The sequence below is a fragment of the Blennius ocellaris genome (genome assembly GCF_963422515.1).
Source record: "Blennius ocellaris genome assembly, contig: SCAFFOLD_182, whole genome shotgun sequence".
Taxonomy (NCBI): domain Eukaryota; kingdom Metazoa; phylum Chordata; class Actinopteri; order Blenniiformes; family Blenniidae; genus Blennius; species Blennius ocellaris.
In genome coordinates, this window is record NW_027661842.1 from 30,002 (window position 1) to 50,565 (window position 20,564).

General features: G+C 47.1%; 1 protein-coding gene across 2 annotated transcripts in view; it reads right to left on the minus strand.

Annotated features, from left to right (window-relative positions):
* The window catches only part of atf6b (activating transcription factor 6 beta), a 34,028-nt gene that overhangs the window by 9,614 nt on the left and 3,850 nt on the right, over positions 1-20,564 (minus strand). For both annotated transcript variants that reach the window (XM_080522269.1, XM_080522268.1), the window contains exons 2-8: positions 1,711-1,790; positions 1,466-1,547; positions 1,253-1,312; positions 1,077-1,156; positions 830-980; positions 569-751; positions 316-485 (exon numbers count right to left, since the gene is read on the minus strand). In XM_080522269.1, the coding sequence (XP_080378395.1) occupies positions 316-485; positions 569-751; positions 830-980; positions 1,077-1,156; positions 1,253-1,312; positions 1,466-1,547; positions 1,711-1,790 (806 nt within the window). The remainder of the gene's footprint in view (positions 1-315; positions 486-568; positions 752-829; positions 981-1,076; positions 1,157-1,252; positions 1,313-1,465; positions 1,548-1,710; positions 1,791-20,564) is intronic.

The window sequence follows — 20,564 nt, forward strand, 5'->3', positions numbered from 1 at the left end:
GCGTGGGGTGTGGGGCGGTGCCTGCGTGGGGCGGGGCCTGCGTGGGGTGTGGGGCGTGGCCTGCGTGGAGTGTGGGGCGGTGCCTGCGTGGGACGGGGCCTGCGTGGGGTGTGGCCTGTGTGGGTGTGGCCTGCGTGGGGCGGGGCCTGTGTGGGTGTGGCCTACATGGGGTGTGGGGCGGGGCCTGCGTGGGTGTGGCCTGCGTGGGGTGTGGGGCGGGGCCTGCGTGGGGTGTGGGGCGGGGCCTGTGTGGGTGTGGCCTGCGTGGGGTGTGGGGCGGGGCCTGCGTGTGATTGACAATGTTGTTACACTCACGTCGATGTCGCTGCAGCTGTTGCCAGGTAACGTGGCGGTTGCCGGGACGATAGGCTTGCTGGCGCTCGGTGCTGCGGGACCAGCGGGGTGCTGGGCGATGCTCGGGGTGACGGGCTCCACCTTGACGATGGCCGGCGCCGAGCCCAGGCAGACGGACTGAGACAGGACCACTGGGGGAGGGAAGGGAGTGTGACCACTCAGCGGCCAATCAGACGCCCAGTTACACCACGTCACCCAATCAGAGCTCTCCTACCAGGCCGGCTCTGGTCCAGGGGTTGGAGGCCCTGCAGGATCAGGGAGCCACCCGGAGACGAGCTGGGGGGGACGGGGACGGGGACGGGGACGGCGGCGACGCACACCGTGGGGCGAGGATGCAGGGACGGCTTGGAGCTCAGCAGGGAGCCGCTGGTCTGGGCCGAGGAGGAGCCGGGCGGCGCTGGGGGGTCGAAACGGGGGCGTTGATTTCCAGTGGAATGGAATCGGTGAACACTCCGGTCCGGACTTTACACTTTACCTGCCGTCCGCATGTTGCCGAGCACCGCCGGGACGGAAGGCGGGGGAACCCTCGTGGTCGCCACGGTGACCTCCATGGAGCCCAGGGGGGGGGACAGCACGTCTCCATACATATAGGGGGGGGTCGGGGGGTTTTCACCTTTCACTGACACCTGCCAGCAGGAGGACCACACTCGCATCACGACCAAAGAAAACCTTCTAGTGACAACTAAAGAGTTTATTCAACATGACAGGAAAACTCCGTGAACCTGAGGGTCTGGAGAGGAGGTGGAGGAGTCGGACTCCAGAGAGGAGGAAGGAGAGGGAGGCTCAGCCTTCACCTGGAACACTGAAACACACACACACACACTGAAAACTCCCCCAAATCCAGATGGTTTCATGTGAAGTGGCCTCAGTGTGTGACGGTGTGTGTTGTGGTGCTTACACATGTCCACCGGCAGGGGTTGTGTGATGGTCATTTCACTCTTCAACACCGGAGGCTCTCCTTCAGAAAAAAACAAAAAACACTCACTGATGTCTTCCCATGTCCAGTTTTAACAATTATTACAGATAAATACTAATAAACTTTGTTGTTTAAAAGAAAACACACCTCATGTGGCGGTAAAGAGGACACACACACACACACACACACACACACCTGTGAGCAGGTGGTCGTCCAGGTGTTTCCATGGCGACGTGGGGTTGTCGGGGTCAAGGGTGAGGACGAGGTTGGTGTCAAACTGAGCAGACAAACAAAGGGAGCAGTGCAGAAAGCAGTGAGTGGTGTTTCAGGAAGTGTCCTGTGGGAAGCTTCAGTGTTTGACTGACATCACCATGGTAACCTCACAGCCTCTACTCTCTCCTGTCCACTGTCGCACTCTAACTGAAGCTTTTGTCTCCTACCGTTGAGTCCAATTTCAACCCTCGACTGGGGTCGCCGTCGTCCCCCTCCTCCATGCTCTCACACTGGTAGAGACAGGCATCTGCAGGACACAGAGACACAGAGAGACACAGAGAGGGAGACAGAGAGACAGAGAGAGAGAGAGAGAGAGAGAGAGACAGAGAGACAGAGAGAGAGACAGAGAGAGAGAGAGAGAGAGAGAGACAGAGAGAGACCGTAAACCAACTCCATTTGTACAAATGAGAAAGCAGCCCCGTTTCCACGACGATGTTCCAAGTGACAACACCTCATTCGGTTAGGGTTAGAGACCAAGGCCCCACGTACACCACAATAAACACCAGTGGAAACGCAAAACGTGCTTCACTTTTGGTAGGGAAGCACTGATCCACGTTTTTCACCTCCGATCTGATCCCGGATATCTGCTGATACCAACATATTCTGATACCAGAGCTGTTTGCTTTAATATTATTATTATTGTTGATTTGATATGAGGCAGTAATGAACTGGTCTCTACAGTAAATTATGAAATGTACCAATGTTTGCATGTTTTCTCTCTAAAGACGACTTGAGGTCAGTAGAAGGTGAGAAAAGGAAGCAGGACAAAGTCTTTTAGTCCATGTGGACAATGTGGGTCTCTAATAAACTAGTTCTATAAACCATGTGGACAATGTGGGGGTCTGAGTGACGTCATGGTCTCTAATAAACTAGTTCTATAAACCATGTGGACAATGTGGGGGTCTGAGTGACGTCATGGTCTCTAATAAACTAGTTCTATAAACCATGTGGACAATGTGGGGGTCTGAGTGACGTCATGGTCTCTAATAAACTAGTTCTATAAACCATGTGGACAATGTGAGGGTCTGAGTGACGTCATGGTCTCTAATAAACTAGTTCTATAAACCATGTGGACAATGTGGGGGTCTGAGTGACGTCATGGTCTCTAATAAACTAGTTCTATAAACCATGTGGACAATGTGAGGGTCTGAGTGACGTCATGGTCTCTAATAAACTAGTTCTATAAACCATGTGGACAATGTGGGGGTCTGAGTGACGTCATGGTCTCTAATAAACTAGTTCTATAAACCATGTGGACAATGTGAGGACCTGAGTGACGTCATGGTCTCTAATAAACTAGTTCTATAAACCATGTGGACAATGTGGGGGTCTGAGTGACGTCATGGTCTCTAATAAACTAGTTCTATAAACCATGTGGACAATGTGAGGGTCTGAGTGACGTCATGGTCTCTAATAAACTAGTTCTATAAACCATGTGGACAATGTGGGGGTCTGAGTGACGTCATGGTCTCTAATAAACTAGTTCTATAAACCATGTGGACAATGTGGGGGTCTGAGTGACGTCATGGTCTCTAATAAACTAGTTCTATAAACCATGTGGACAATGTGAGGGTCTGAGTGACGTCATGGTCTCTAATAAACTAGTTCTATAAACCATGTGGACAATGTGGGGGTCTGAGTGACGTCATGGTCTCTAATAAACTAGTTCTATAAACCATGTGGACAATGTGAGGGTCTGAGTGACGTCATGGTCTCTAATAAACTAGTTCTATAAACCATGTGGACAATGTGGGGGTCTGAGTGACGTCATGGTCTCTAATAAACTAGTTCTATAAACCATGTGGACAATGTGGGGGTCTGAGTGACGTCATGGTCTCTAATAAACTAGTTCTATAAACCATGTGGGCAATGTGAGGGTCTGAGTGACGTCATGGTCTCTAATAAACTAGTTCTATAAACCATGTGGGCAATGTGAGGGTCTGAGTGACGTCATGGTCTCTAATAAACTAGTTCTATAAACCATGTGGACAATGTGAGGGTCTGAGTGACGTCATGGTCTCTAATAAACTAGTTCTATAAACCATGTGGACAATGTGGGGGTCTGAGTGACGTCATGGTCTCTAATAAACTAGTTCTATAAACCATGTGGACAATGTGGGGGTCTGAGTGACGTCATGGTCTCTAATAAACTAGTTCTATAAACCATGTGGACAATGTGGGGGTCTGAGTGACGTCATGGTCTCTAATAAACTAGTTCTATAAACCATGTGGGCAATGTGAGGGTCTGAGTGACGTCATGGTCTCTAATAAACTAGTTCTATAAACCATGTGGACAATGTGAGGACCTGAGTGACGTCATGGTCTCTAATAAACTAGTTCTATAAACCATGTGGACAATGTGAGGGTCTGAGTGACGTCATGGTCTCTAATAAACTAGTTCTATAAACCATGTGGACAATGTGAGGGTCTGAGTGACGTCATGGTCTCTAATAAACTAGTTCTATAAACCATGTGGACAATGTGAGGGTCTGAGTGACGTCTTGGTCTCTAATAAACTAGTTCTATAAACCATGTGGACAATGTGAGGGTCTGAGTGACGTCTTGGTCTCTAATAAACTAGTTCTATAAACCATGTGGACAATGTGAGGGTCTGAGTGACGTCATGGTCTCTAATAAACTAGTTCTATAAACCATGTGGACAATGTGAGGGTCTGAGTGACGTCATGGTCTCTAATAAACTAGTTCTATAAACCATGTGGACAATGTGAGGGTCTGAGTGACGTCATGGTCTCTAATAAACTAGTTCTATAAACCATGTGGACAATGTGGGGGTCTGAGTGACGTCATGGTCTCTAATAAACTAGTTCTATAAACCATGTGGACAATGTGAGGGTCTGAGTGACGTCATGGTCTCTAATAAACTAGTTCTATAAACCATGTGGACAATGTGAGGGTCTGAGTGACGTCATGGTCTCTAATAAACTAGTTCTATAAACCATGTGGACAATGTGAGGGTCTGAGTGACGTCATGGTCTCTAATAAACTAGATCTATAAACCATGTGGACAATGTGAGGGTCTGAGTGACGTCATGGTCTCTAATAAACTAGTTCTATAAACCATGTGGACAATGTGGGGGTCTGAGTGACGTCATGGTCTCTAATAAACTAGTTCTATAAACCATGTGGGCAATGTGAGGGTCTGAGTGACGTCATGGTCTCTAATAAACTAGTTCTATAAACCATGTGGACAATGTGGGTCTCTAATAAACTAGTTCTATAAACCATGTGGACAATGTGGGGGTCTGAGTGACGTCATGGTCTCTAATAAACTAGTTCTATAAACCATGTGGACAATGTGAGGGTCTGAGTGACGTCATGGTCTCTAATAAACTAGTTCTATAAACCATGTGGACAATGTGGGGGTCTGAGTGACGTCATGGTCTCTAATAAACTAGTTCTATAAACCATGTGGACAATGTGGGGGTCTGAGTGACGTCATGGTCTCTAATAAACTAGTTCTATAAACCATGTGGACAATGTGGGGGTCTGAGTGACGTCATGGTCTCTAATAAACTAGTTCTATAAACCATGTGGACAATGTGAGGGTCTGAGTGACGTCATGGTCTCTAATAAACTAGTTCTATAAACCATGTGGACAATGTGAGGGTCTGAGTGACATCATGGTCTCTAATAAACTAGTTCTATAAACCATGTGGACAATGTGGGGGTCTGAGTGACGTCATGGTCTCTAATAAACTAGTTCTATAAACCATGTGGACAATGTGGGGGTCTGAGTGACGTCATGGTCTCTAATAAACTAGTTCTATAAACCATGTGGGCAATGTGAGGGTCTGAGTGACGTCATGGTCTCTAATAAACTAGTTCTATAAACCATGTGGACAATGTGGGTCTCTAATAAACTAGTTCTATAAACCATGTGGACAATGTGGGGGTCTGAGTGACGTCATGGTCTCTAATAAACTAGTTCTATAAACCATGTGGACAATGTGGGGGTCTGAGTGACGTCATGGTCTCTAATAAACTAGTTCTATAAACCATGTGGACAATGTGAGGGTCTGAGTGACGTCATGGTCTCTAATAAACTAGTTCTATAAACCATGTGGACAATGTGGGGGTCTGAGTGACGTCATGGTCTCTAATAAACTAGTTCTATAAACCATGTGGACAATGTGAGGACCTGAGTGACGTCATGGTCTCTAATAAACTAGTTCTATAAACCATGTGGACAATGTGAGGGTCTGAGTGACGTCTTGGTCTCTAATAAACTAGTTCTATAAACCATGTGGACAATGTGAGGGTCTGAGTGACGTCATGGTCTCTAATAAACTAGTTCTATAAACCATGTGGACAATGTGGGTCTCTAATAAACTAGTTCTATAAACCATGTGGACAATGTGGGGGTCTGAGTGACGTCATGGTCTCTAATAAACTAGTTCTATAAACCATGTGGACAATGTGAGGGTCTGAGTGACGTCTTGGTCTCTAATAAACTAGTTCTATAAACCATGTGGACAATGTGGGGGTCTGAGTGACGTCATGGTCTCTAATAAACTAGTTCTATAAACCATGTGGACAATGTGGGGGTCTGAGTGACGTCATGGTCTCTAATAAACTAGTTCTATAAACCATGTGGACAATGTGAGGGTCTGAGTGACGTCATGGTCTCTAATAAACTAGTTCTATAAACCATGTGGACAATGTGAGGGTCTGAGTGACGTCATGGTCTCTAATAAACTAGTTCTATAAACCATGTGGACAATGTGAGGGTCTGAGTGACGTCATGGTCTCTAATAAACTAGTTCTATAAACCATGTGGACAATGTGAGGGTCTGAGTGACGTCTTGGTCTCTAATAAACTAGTTCTATAAACCATGTGGACAATGTGAGGGTCTGAGTGACGTCATGGTCTCTAATAAACTAGTTCTATAAACCATGTGGACAATGTGGGTCTCTAATAAACTAGTTCTATAAACCATGTGGACAATGTGGGGGTCTGAGTGACGTCATGGTCTCTAATAAACTAGTTCTATAAACCATGTGGACAATGTGGGTCTCTAATAAACTAGTTCTATAAACCATGTGGACAATGTGGGGGTCTGAGTGACGTCATGGTCTCTAATAAACTAGTTCTATAAACCATGTGGACAATGTGAGGGTCTGAGTGACGTCATGGTCTCTAATAAACTAGTTCTATAAACCATGTGGACAATGTGGGTCTCTAATAAACTAGTTCTATAAACCATGTGGACAATGTGGGGGTCTGAGTGACGTCATGGTCTCTAATAAACTAGTTCTATAAACCATGTGGACAATGTGGGTCTCTAATAAACTAGTTCTATAAACCATGTGGACAATGTGAGGGTCTGAGTGACGTCATGGTCTCTAATAAACTAGTTCTATAAACCATGTGGACAATGTGAGGGTCTGAGTGACGTCATGGTCTCTAATAAACTAGTTCTATAAACCATGTGGACAATGTGAGGGTCTGAGTGACGTCATGGTCTCTAATAAACTAGTTCTATAAACCATGTGGACAATGTGAGGGTCTGAGTGACGTCATGGTCTCTAATAAACTAGTTCTATAAACCATGTGGACAATGTGGGTCTCTAATAAACTAGTTCTATAAACCATGTGGACAATGTGGGGGTCTGAGTGACGTCATGGTCTCTAATAAACTAGTTCTATAAACCATGTGGACAATGTGGGGGTCTGAGTGACGTCATGGTCTCTAATAAACTAGTTCTATAAACCATGTGGACAATGTGAGGGTCTGAGTGACGTCATGGTCTCTAATAAACTAGTTCTATAAACCATGTGGACAATGTGAGGGTCTGAGTGACGTCATGGTCTCTAATAAACTAGTTCTATAAACCATGTGGACAATGTGAGGGTCTGAGTGACGTCATGGTCTCTAATAAACTAGTTCTATAAACCATGTGGACAATGTGAGGGTCTGAGTGACGTCATGGTCTCTAATAAACTAGTTCTATAAACCATGTGGACAATGTGAGGGTCTGAGTGACGTCATGGTCTCTAATAAACTAGTTCTATAAACCATGTGGACAATGTGAGGGTCTGAGTGACGTCATGGTCTCTAATAAACTAGTTCTATAAACCATGTGGACAATGTGGGGGTCTGAGTGACGTCATGGTCTCTAATAAACTAGTTCTATAAACCATGTGGACAATGTGGGGGTCTGAGTGACGTCATGGTCTCTAATAAACTAGTTCTATAAACCATGTGGACAATGTGAGGGTCTGAGTGACGTCATGGTCTCTAATAAACTAGTTCTATAAACCATTTGGACAACGTGGGGGTCTGAGTGATGTCATGGTGTCTAATAAACTAGTTCTATAAACCATGTGGACAATGTGGGTCTCTAATAAACTAGTTCTATAAACCATGTGGACAATGTGAGGGTCTGAGTGACGTCATGGTCTCTAATAAACTAGTTCTATAAACCATGTGGACAATGTGGGGGTCTGAGTGACGTCATGGTCTCTAATAAACTAGTTCTATAAACCATGTGGACAATGTGGGGGTCTGAGTGACGTCATGGTCTCTAATAAACTAGTTCTATAAACCATGTGGACAATGTGAGGGTCTGAGTGACGTCATGGTCTCTAATAAACTAGTTCTATAAACCATGTGGACAATGTGGGGGTCTGAGTGACGTCATGGTCTCTAATAAACTAGTTCTATAAACCATGTGGACAATGTGAGGGTCTGAGTGACGTCATGGTCTCTAATAAACTAGTTCTATAAACCATGTGGACAATGTGAGGGTCTGAGTGACGTCATGGTCTCTAATAAACTAGTTCTATAAACCATGTGGACAATGTGAGGGTCTGAGTGACGTCATGGTCTCTAATAAACTAGTTCTATAAACCATGTGGACAATGTGGGGGTCTGAGTGACGTCATGGTCTCTAATAAACTAGTTCTATAAACCATGTGGACAATGTGAGGGTCTGAGTGACGTCATGGTCTCTAATAAACTAGTTCTATAAACCATGTGGACAATGTGAGGGTCTGAGTGACGTCATGGTCTCTAATAAACTAGTTCTATAAACCATGTGGACAATGTGAGGGTCTGAGTGACGTCGTGGTCTCTAATAAACTAGTTCTATAAACCATGTGGACAATGTGAGGGTCTGAGTGACGTCATGGTCTCTAATAAACTAGTTCTATAAACCATGTGGACAATGTGAGGGTCTGAGTGACGTCTTGGTCTCTAATAAACTAGTTCTATAAACCATGTGGACAATGTGGGGGTCTGAGTGACGTAATCGCTCAATTATTTTTCGATTAATTGGTTAAAAAAAACAAAAAAACATTTGAAATTGTAAGACCAGTTGATATTGAACGGACCAAACACCAAATATGTTATGGTGATCTAAAAGCACATAACTGAATCAATACAAGATGTATACAGTATAAATACAGATACACATATGTATATGAGATGTATACAAGATAGTAATAATTATTATTAGAACACGCGGAAGGCGAACTAAACGGCTCCGCAGCATGGCGAGTGGAGCATAAATTGCACAACGAATCGATAATGAAATCAGTTGCCAACACTTTTAATATTCTAATTTGATGGCTTCGTTGTTGCAGCCCAAGAAAGGATTTCCTGACTCATCGCTCCGTGTGTCACTGAGACCCGCCTCCTTCAGGAATCCAGTCCACAGTTTGCCGCCAGCAGAGCAGCAGGGAAACACTGTGGAGTCGTTTCAGCAGCAGTAAAGCAGACGAGGCTTCATGGATCAGAAATCTCTGCAGGTTGGATCACAAATTCCTGCTCCGTGAATTAAGTTGTTATCAGAACCCGATACCGATACCGGATCAGATCGGATCCATCCCTAGTTTTTTGCTTCAAATGTTTCCCGAAACGCATTTCTCTGAACTGCTTCAGCAATAAAATAGAAAGTCTGTTTGTTCCTTCAGTAACGTTTTAAAATGCAGGAGCTGACAGCCCTGGGTGATGTGTTCAGGGGCATCCTGTAACTCCCGCCCACCGTCTCCGGGGCTCCCGCGGTAGCGAGGCTACATGCTAAACAACACTGAAATATCATCAATAGATCTGTTGCTGAGCTGGAACATGGATGCTCCGCATGCGGCGGTGTGCAAATACGAAATGCGCATTTCCCGTCCCGTTAGTAAACAAACTAAATGTTATCAACCACACAACAGTTTGCACGTGGGCAGTGTGGCACCGCGCGGCTCCGGCCTGGACACTGCACTGCCCAACAAACGTTGTTTGGCTCCAGGGAAAAGTGACATCATTGTGTTGGACAAGATCCTGGAGTGCCGAGCTTCCTTGCCTCTGAGGGAGAGCAGCAGCACCACTCATTCCTTCCTTCTGAGGGAGAGCAGCAGCACCACTCATTTCTGTTGTCATGTAAAGGATGCCTGTCTCCATGGAAACCGTAGAAACGGTGAAAACGATGTAGCTTTCATGTTGCAACTCTTTGTTTCTGTAATGGAACCACGCACGCACGCACACGCACACGCACACGCACACACACACAGCCAAGAGCAACCGACTCTAGGTTCTCCTGTTTCTACGGAGGTAAACAGACGTTCTAGGTTCTCCTGTTTCTACAGAGGTGAACAGACGTTCTAGGTTCTCCTGTTTCTACAGAGGTGAACAGACGTTCCAGGTTCTCCTCTGTTTCTACGGAGGTCAACAGACGTTCCAGGTTCTCCTCTGTTTCTACGGAGGTAAACAGACGTTCTAGGTTCTCCTCTGTTTCTACGGAGGTAAACAGACGTTCTAGGTTCTCCTCTGTTTCTACGGAGGTAAACAGACGTTCTAGGTTCTCCTCCGTTTCTACGGAGGTAAACAGACGTTCTAGGTTCTCCTCTGTTTCTACGGAGGTGAACAGACGTTCCAGGTTCTCCTCTGTTTCTACGGAGGTGAACAGACGTTCCAGGTTCTCCTCTGTTTCTACGGAGGTAAACAGACGTTCTAGGTTCTCCTGTTTCTACAGAGGTGAACAGACGTTCCAGGTTCTCCTCTGTTTCTACGGAGGTGAACAGACGTTCTAGGTTCTCCTCTGTTTCTACGGAGGTGAACAGACGTTCCAGGTTCTCCTCTGTTTCTACGGAGGTGAACAGACGTTCCAGGTTCTCCTCTGTTTCTACGGAGGTAAACAGACGTTCTAGGTTCTCCTGTTTCTACAGAGGTGAACAGACGTTCCAGGTTCTCCTCTGTTTCTACGGAGGTGAACAGACGTTCTAGGTTCTCCTCTGTTTCTACGGAGGTGAACAGACGTTCCAGGTTCTCCTCTGTTTCTACGGAGGTGAACAGACGTTCCAGGTTCTCCTCTGTTTCTACGGAGGTAAACAGACGTTCTAGGTTCTCCTGTTTCTACAGAGGTGAACAGACGTTCCAGGTTCTCCTCTGTTTCTACGGAGGTGAACAGACGTTCTAGGTTCTCCTGTTTCTACAGAGGTGAACAGACGTTCTAGGTTCTCCTGTTTCTACAGAGGTGAACAGACGTTCCAGGTTCTCCTCTGTTTCTACGGAGGTGAACAGACGTTCTAGGTTCTCCTCTGTTTCTACGGAGGTAAACAGACGTTCTAGGTTCTCCTCTGTTTCTACGGAGGTAAACAGACGTTCTAGGTTCTCCTCCGTTTCTACGGAGGTAAACAGACGTTCTAGGGTCTCCTCTGTTTCTACGGAGGTGAACAGACGTTCCAGGTTCTCCTCTGTTTCTACGGAGGTGAACAGACGTTCCAGGTTCTCCTCTGTTTCTACGGAGGTGAACAGACGTTCTAGGTTCTCCTGTTTCTACAGAGGCGAACAGACGTTCTAGGTTCTCCTGTTTCTACAGAGGTGAACAGACGTTCCAGGTTCTCCTCTGTTTCTACGGAGGTGAACAGACGTTCTAGGTTCTCCTCTGTTTCTACGGAGGTGAACAGACGTTCCAGGTTCTCCTCTGTTTCTACGGAGGTAAACAGACGTTCTAGGTTCTCCTGTTTCTACAGAGGTGAACAGACGTTCCAGGTTCTCCTCTGTTTCTACGGAGGTGAACAGACGTTCTAGGTTCTCCTCTGTTTCTACGGAGGTGAACAGACGTTCCAGGTTTTCCTCTGTTTCTACGGAGGTAAACAGACGTTCTAGGTTCTCCTGTTTCTACAGAGGTGAACAGACGTTCCAGGTTCTCCTCTGTTTCTACGGAGGTGAACAGACGTTCTAGGTTCTCCTCTGTTTCTACGGAGGTGAACAGACGTTCCAGGTTCTCCTCTGTTTCTACGGAGGTGAACAGACGTTCCAGGTTCTCCTCTGTTTCTACGGAGGTAAACAGACGTTCTAGGTTCTCCTGTTTCTACAGAGGTGAACAGACGTTCCAGGTTCTCCTCTGTTTCTACGGAGGTGAACAGACGTTCTAGGTTCTCCTCTGTTTCTACGGAGGTGAACAGACGTTCCAGGTTCTCCTCTGTTTCTACAGAGGTGAACAGACGTTCCAGGTTCTCCTCTGTTTCTACAGAGGTGAACAGACGTTCCAGGTTCTCCTCTGTTTCTACGGAGGTGAACAGACGTTCCAGGTTCTCCTCTGTTTCTACGGAGGTGAACAGACGTTCCAGGTTCTCCTCTGTTTCTACGGAGGTAAACAGACGTTCTAGGTTCTCCTGTTTCTACAGAGGTGAACAGACGTTCCAGGTTCTCCTCTGTTTCTACGGAGGTGAACAGACGTTCTAGGTTCTCCTCTGTTTCTACGGAGGTGAACAGACGTTCCAGGTTCTCCTCTGTTTCTACAGAGGTGAACAGACGTTCCAGGTTCTCCTCTGTTTCTACAGAGGTGAACAGACGTTCCAGGTTCTCCTCTGTTTCTACGGAGGTGAACAGACGTTCTAGGTTCTCCTCTGTTTCTACGGAGGTGAACAGACGTTCCAGGTTCTCCTCTGTTTCTACGGAGGTGAACAGACGTTCCAGGTTCTCCTCTGTTTCTACGGAGGTAAACAGACGTTCTAGGTTCTCCTGTTTCTACAGAGGTGAACAGACGTTCCAGGTTCTCCTCTGTTTCTACGGAGGTGAACAGACGTTCTAGGTTCTCCTCTGTTTCTACGGAGGTGAACAGACGTTCCAGGTTCTCCTCTGTTTCTACAGAGGTGAACAGACGTTCCAGGTTCTCCTCTGTTTCTACGGAGGTGAACAGACGTTCTAGGTTCTCCTGTTTCTACAGAGGTGAACAGACGTTCTAGGTTCTCCTGTTTCTACAGAGGTGAACAGACGTTCCAGGTTCTCCTCTGTTTCTACGGAGGTGAACAGACGTTCTAGGTTCTCCTCTGTTTCTACGGAGGTAAACAGACGTTCTAGGTTCTCCTCTGTTTCTACGGAGGTAAACAGACGTTCTAGGTTCTCCTCCGTTTCTACGGAGGTAAACAGACGTTCTAGGTTCTCCTCTGTTTCTACGGAGGTGAACAGACGTTCCAGGTTCTCCTCTGTTTCTACGGAGGTGAACAGACGTTCCAGGTTCTCCTCTGTTTCTACGGAGGTGAACAGACGTTCTAGGTTCTCCTGTTTCTACAGAGGCGAACAGACGTTCTAGGTTCTCCTGTTTCTACAGAGGTGAACAGACGTTCCAGGTTCTCCTCTGTTTCTACGGAGGTGAACAGACGTTCTAGGTTCTCCTCTGTTTCTACGGAGGTGAACAGACGTTCCAGGTTCTCCTCTGTTTCTACGGAGGTAAACAGACGTTCTAGGTTCTCCTGTTTCTACAGAGGTGAACAGACATTCCAGGTTCTCCTCTGTTTCTACGGAGGTGAACAGACGTTCTAGGTTCTCCTCTGTTTCTACGGAGGTGAACAGACGTTCCAGGTTCTCCTCTGTTTCTACGGAGGTGAACAGACGTTCCAGGTTCTCCTCTGTTTCTACGGAGGTAAACAGACGTTCTAGGTTCTCCTGTTTCTACAGAGGTGAACAGACGTTCCAGGTTCTCCTCTGTTTCTACGGAGGTGAACAGACGTTCTAGGTTCTCCTCTGTTTCTACGGAGGTGAACAGACGTTCCAGGTTCTCCTCTGTTTCTACGGAGGCGAACAGACGTTCTAGGTTCTCCTGTTTCTACAGAGGTGAACAGACGTTCCAGGTTCTCCTCTGTTTCTACGGAGGTGAACAGACGTTCTAGGTTCTCCTCTGTTTCTACGGAGGTGAACAGACGTTCCAGGTTCTCCTCTGTTTCTACGGAGGTAAACAGACGTTCTAGGTTCTCCTGTTTCTACAGAGGTGAACAGACGTTCCAGGTTCTCCTCTGTTTCTACGGAGGTGAACAGACGTTCTAGGTTCTCCTCTGTTTCTACGGAGGTGAACAGACGTTCCAGGTTCTCCTCTGTTTCTACGGAGGTAAACAGACGTTCTAGGTTCTCCTGTTTCTACAGAGGTGAACAGACGTTCCAGGTTCTCCTCTGTTTCTACGGAGGTGAACAGACGTTCTAGGTTCTCCTCTGTTTCTACGGAGGTGAACAGACGTTCCAGGTTCTCCTCTGTTTCTACGGAGGTGAACAGACGTTCTAGGTTCTCCTCTGTTTCTACGGAGGTGAACAGACGTTCCAGGTTCTCCTCTGTTTCTACGGAGGTGAACAGACGTTCCAGGTTCTCCTCTGTTTCTACGGAGGTAAACAGACGTTCTAGGTTCTCCTCTGTTTCTACGGAGGTAAACAGACGTTCTAGGTTCTCCTCTGTTTCTACGGAGGTAAACAGACGTTCTAGGTTCTCCTCCGTTTCTACGGAGGTAAACAGACGTTCTAGGTTCTCCTCTGTTTCTACGGAGGTGAACAGACGTTCCAGGTTCTCCTCTGTTTCTACGGAGGTGAACAGACGTTCCAGGTTCTCCTCTGTTTCTACGGAGGTAAACAGACGTTCTAGGTTCTCCTGTTTCTACAGAGGTGAACAGACGTTCCAGGTTCTCCTCTGTTTCTACGGAGGTGAACAGACGTTCTAGGTTCTCCTCTGTTTCTACGGAGGTGAACAGACGTTCCAGGTTCTCCTCTGTTTCTACGGAGGTAAACAGACGTTCTAGGTTCTCCTGTTTCTACAGAGGTGAACAGACGTTCCAGGTTCTCCTCTGTTTCTACGGAGGTGAACAGACGTTCTAGGTTCTCCTGTTTCTACAGAGGTGAACAGACGTTCTAGGTTCTCCTGTTTCTACAGAGGTGAACAGACGTTCCAGGTTCTCCTCTGTTTCTACGGAGGTGAACAGACGTTCTAGGTTCTCCTCCGTTTCTACGGAGGTAAACAGACGTTCTAGGTTCTCCTCTGTTTCTACGGAGGTAAACAGACGTTCTAGGTTCTCCTCCGTTTCTACGGAGGTAAACAGACGTTCTAGGGTCTCCTCTGTTTCTACGGAGGTGAACAGACGTTCCAGGTTCTCCTCTGTTTCTACGGAGGTGAACAGACGTTCTAGGTTCTCCTCTGTTTCTACGGAGGTGAACAGACGTTCCAGGTTCTCCTCTGTTTCTACGGAGGTGAACAGACGTTCCAGGTTCTCCTCTGTTTCTACGGAGGTGAACAGACGTTCTAGGTTCTCCTCTGTTTCTACGGAGGTAAACAGACGTTCTAGGTTCTCCTCTGTTTCTACGGAGGTAAACAGACGTTCTAGGTTCTCCTCCGTTTCTACGGAGGTAAACAGACGTTCTAGGTTCTCCTCTGTTTCTACGGAGGTGAACAGACGTTCCAGGTTCTCCTCTGTTTCTACGGAGGTGAACAGACGTTCCAGGTTCTCCTCTGTTTCTACGGAGGTGAACAGACGTTCTAGGTTCTCCTGTTTCTACAGAGGCGAACAGACGTTCTAGGTTCTCCTGTTTCTACAGAGGTGAACAGACGTTCCAGGTTCTCCTCTGTTTCTACGGAGGTGAACAGACGTTCTAGGTTCTCCTCTGTTTCTACGGAGGTGAACAGACGTTCCAGGTTCTCCTCTGTTTCTACGGAGGTAAACAGACGTTCTAGGTTCTCCTGTTTCTACAGAGGTGAACAGACGTTCCAGGTTCTCCTCTGTTTCTACGGAGGTGAACAGACGTTCTAGGTTCTCCTCTGTTTCTACGGAGGTGAACAGACGTTCCAGGTTCTCCTCTGTTTCTACGGAGGTAAACAGACGTTCTAGGTTCTCCTGTTTCTACAGAGGTGAACAGACGTTCCAGGTTCTCCTCTGTTTCTACGGAGGTGAACAGACGTTCTAGGTTCTCCTCTGTTTCTACGGAGGTGAACAGACGTTCCAGGTTCTCCTCTGTTTCTACGGAGGTGAACAGACGTTCTAGGTTCTCCTCTGTTTCTACGGAGGTGAACAGACGTTCCAGGTTCTCCTCTGTTTCTACGGAGGTGAACAGACGTTCCAGGTTCTCCTCTGTTTCTACGGAGGTAAACAGACGTTCTAGGTTCTCCTGTTTCTACAGAGGTGAACAGACGTTCCAGGTTCTCCTCTGTTTCTACGGAGGTGAACAGACGTTCTAGGTTCTCCTCTGTTTCTACGGAGGTGAACAGACGTTCCAGGTTCTCCTCTGTTTCTACAGAGGTGAACAGACGTTCCAGGTTCTCCTCAGTTTCTACGGAGGTGAACAGACGTTCTAGGTTCTCCTGTTTCTACAGAGGTGAACAGACGTTCTAGGTTCTCCTGTTTCTACAGAGGTGAACAGACGTTCCAGGTTCTCCTCTGTTTCTACGGAGGTGAACAGACGTTCTAGGTTCTCCTCTGTTTCTACGGAGGTAAACAGACGTTCTAGGTTCTCCTCTGTTTCTACGGAGGTAAACAGACGTTCTAGGTTCTCCTCTGTTTCTACGGAGGTAAACAGACGTTCTAGGTTCTCCTCCGTTTCTACGGAGGTAAACAGACGTTCTAGGTTCTCCTCTGTTTCTACGGAGGTGAACAGACGTTCCAGGTTCTCCTCTGTTTCTACGGAGGTGAACAGACGTTCCAGGTTCTCCTCTGTTTCTACGGAGGTGAACAGACGTTCTAGGTTCTCCTGTTTCTACAGAGGTGAACAGACGTTCTAGGTTCTCCTGTTTCTACAGAGGTGAACAGACATTCCAGGTTCTCCTCTGTTTCTACGGAGGTGAACAGACGTTCTAGGTTCTCCTCTGTTTCTACGGAGGTGAACAGACGTTCCAGGTTCTCCTCTGTTTCTACGGAGGTAAACAGACGTTCTAGGTTCTCCTGTTTCTACAGAGGTGAACAGACGTTCCAGGTTCTCCTCTGTTTCTACGGAGGTGAACAGACGTTCTAGGTTCTCCTCTGTTTCTACGGAGGTGAACAGACGTTCCAGGTTCTCCTCTGTTTCTACGGAGGTGAACAGACGTTCCAGGTTCTCCTCTGTTTCTACGGAGGTAAACAGACGTTCTAGGTTCTCCTGTTTCTACAGAGGTGAACAGACGTTCCAGGTTCTCCTCTGTTTCTACGGAGGTGAACAGACGTTCTAGGTTCTCCTCTGTTTCTACGGAGGTGAACAGACGTTCCAGGTTCTCCTCTGTTTCTACGGAGGTGAACAGACGTTCCAGGTTCTCCTCTGTTTCTACGGAGGTAAACAGACGTTCTAGGTTCTCCTGTTTCTACAGAGGTGAACAGACGTTCCAGGTTCTCCTCTGTTTCTACGGAGGTGAACAGACGTTCTAGGTTCTCCTCTGTTTCTACGGAGGTGAACAGACGTTCCAGGTTCTCCTCTGTTTCTACGGAGGTGAACAGACGTTCCAGGTTCTCCTCTGTTTCTACGGAGGTGAACAGACGTTCCAGGTTCTCCTCTGTTTCTACGGAGGTGAACAGACGTTCTAGGTTCTCCTCTGTTTCTACGGAGGTGAACAGACGTTCTAGGTTCTCCTCTGTTTCTACGGAGGTAAACAGACGTTCTAGGTTCTCCTCTGTTTCTACGGAGGTAAACAGACGTTCTAGGTTCTCCTCTGTTTCTACGGAAGGTGAACAGATATTCCAGGTTCTCCTCTGTTTCTACGGAGGTGAACAGACATTCCAGGTTCTCCTCTGTTTCTACGGAGGTGAACAGACGTTCTAGGTTCTCCTGTTTCTACGGAGGTAAACAGATGTTCTAGGTTCTCCTGTTTCTACAGAGGTAAACAGACGTTCTAGGTTCTCCTCTGTTTCTACGGAGGTAAACAGACGTTCTAGGTTCTCCTCTGTTTCTACGGAGGTAAACAGACATTCCAGGTTCTCCTCTGTTTCTACGGAGGTAAACAGACGTTCTAGGTTCTCCTCTGTTTCTACGGAGGTGAACAGACGTTCTAGGTTCTCCTCTGTTTCTACGGAGGTGAACAGACATTCTAGGTTCTCCTGTTTCTACGGAGGTAAACAGACGTTCTAGGTTCTCCTGTTTCTACGGAGGTGAACAGACGTTCTAGGTTCTGTTTCTACGGAGGTGAACAGACGTTCTAGGTTCTCTGTTTCTGCGGAGGTAAACAGACATTCCAGGTTCTCTGTTTCTACGGAGGTGAACAGACGTTCTAGGTTCTCCTCTGTTTCTACGGAGATGGAATTGGAGCTTTTTGAAATGTAGCATCTTCAGTGACTCCAAGCACCGTCATCATTAAACCCCAAAATGCGTCTTAAGTTTTCCACTTAAACTTGAAAGGAGCCTCTGTGTTGTGGCATTGAAGTGTTTGGAAGGAACCCGACAGCAGAGGAGGAGAACGTAGACCCAGACAGAGAACACCTTGGAGGGAACGTTGCAACGGAGCCTGAAGACGTCTTGTGACTTTCTAGCAGCATGTTAGCTTCACGTCTCCTGTTGTGGTAGTTCACCTTCCAACATGCTAGCTTCACGTCTCCTGTTGTGGTAGTTCACCTTCCAACATGTTAGCTTCACGTCTCCTGTTGTGGTAGTTCACCTTCCAACATGCTAGCTTCACGTCTCCTGTTGTGGTAGTTCACCTTCCAACATGCTAGCTTCACGTCTCCTGTTGTGGTAGTTCACCTTCCAACATGCTAGCTTCACGTCTCCTGTTGTGGTAGTTCACCTTCCAACATGCTAGCTTCACGTCTCCTGTTGTGGTAGTTCACCTTCCAACATGCTAGCTTCACGTCTCCTGTTGTGGTAGTTCACCTTCCAACATGCTAGCTTCACGTCTCCTGTTGTGGTAGTTCACCTTCCAACATGCTAGCTTCACGTCTCCTGTTGTGGTAGTTCACCTTCCAACATGCTAGCTTCACGTCTCCTGTTGTGGTAGTTCACCTTCCAACATGCTAGCTTCACGTCTCCTGTTGTGGTAGTTCACCTTCCAACATGCTAGCTTCACGTCTCCTGTTGTGGTAGTTCACCTTCCAACATGCTAGCTTCACGTCTCCTGTTGTGGTAGTTCACCTTCCAACATGTTAGCTTCACGTCTCCTGTTGTGGTAGTTCACCTTCCAACATGTTAGCTTCACGTCTCCTGTTGTGGTAGTTCACCTTCCAACATGCTAGCTTCACGTCTCAAGTTGTGGTAGTTCACCTTCCAACATGCTAGCTTCACGTCTCCTGTTGTGGTAGTTCACCTTCCAACATGCTAGCTTCACGTCTCCTGTTGTGGTAGTTCACCTTCCAACATGTTAGCTTCACGTCTCCTGTTGTGGTAGTTCACCTTCCAACATGCTAGCTTCACGTCTCCTGTTGTGGTAGTTCACCTTCCAACATGCTAGCTTCAAGTCTCCTGTTGTGGTAGTTCACCTTCCAACATGTTAGCTTCACGTCTCCTGTTGTGGTAGTTCACCTTCCAACATGTTAGCTTCACGTCTCCTGTTGTGGTAGTTCACCTTCCAACATGCTAGCTTCACGTCTCCTGTTGTGGTAGTTCACCTTCCAACATGTTAGCTTCACGTCTCCTGTTGTGGTAGTTCACCTTCCAACATGTTAGCTTCACGTCTCCTGTTGTGGTAGTTCACCTTCCAACATGCTAGCTTCACGTCTCCTGTTGTGGTAGTTCACCTTCCAACATGCTAGCTTCACGTCTCCTGTTGTGGTAGTTCACCTTCCAACATGCTAGCTTCACGTCTCCTGTTGTGGTAGTTCACCTTCCAACATGCTAGCTTCACGTCTCCTGTTGTGGTAGTTCACCTTCCAACATGCTAGCTTCACGTCTCCTGTTGTGGTAGTTCACCTTCCAACATGCTAGCTTCACGTCTCCTGTTGTGGTAGTTCACCTTCCAACATGCTAGCTTCACGTCTCCTGTTGTGGTAGTTCACCTTCCAACATGCTAGCTTCACGTCTCCTGTTGTGGTAGTTCACCTTCCAACATGCTAGCTTCACGTCTCCTGTTGTGGTAGTTCACCTTCCAACATGCTAGCTTCACGTCTCCTGTTGTGGTAGTTCACCTTCCAACATGCTAGCTTCACGTCTCCTGTTGTGGTAGTTCACCTTCCAACATGCTAGCTTCACGTCTCCTGTTGTGGTAGTTCACCTTCCAACATGCTAGCTTCACGTCTCCTGTTGTGGTAGTTCACCTTCCAACATGCTAGCTTCACGTCTCCTGTTGTGGTAGTTCACCTTCCAACATGCTAGCTTCCCGTCTCCTGTTGTGGTAGTTCACCTTCCAACATGCTAGCTTCCCGTCTCCTGTTGTGGTAGTTCACCTTCCAACATGCTAGCTTCCCGTCTCCTGTTGTGGTAGTTCACCTTCCAACATGCTAGCTTCACGTCTCCTGTTGTGGTAGTTCACCTTCCAACATGCTAGCTTCACGTCTCCTGTTGTGGTAGTTCACCTTCCAACATGCTAGCTTCACGTCTCCTGTTGTGGTAGTTCACCTTCCAACATGTTAGCTTCACGTCTCCTGTTGTGGTAGTTCACCTTCCAACATGCTAGCTTCACGTCTCCTGTTGTGGTAGTTCACCTTCCAACATGCTAGCTTCACGTCTCCTGTTGTGGTAGTTCACCTTCCAACATGCTAGCTTCACGTCTCCTGTTGTGGTAGTTCACCTTCCAACATGTTAGCTTCACGTCTCCTGTTGTGGTAGTTCACCTTCCAACATGCTAGCTTCACGTCTCCTGTTGTGGTAGTTCACCTTCCAACATGCTAGCTTCACGTCTCCTGTTGTGGTAGTTCACCTTCCAACAT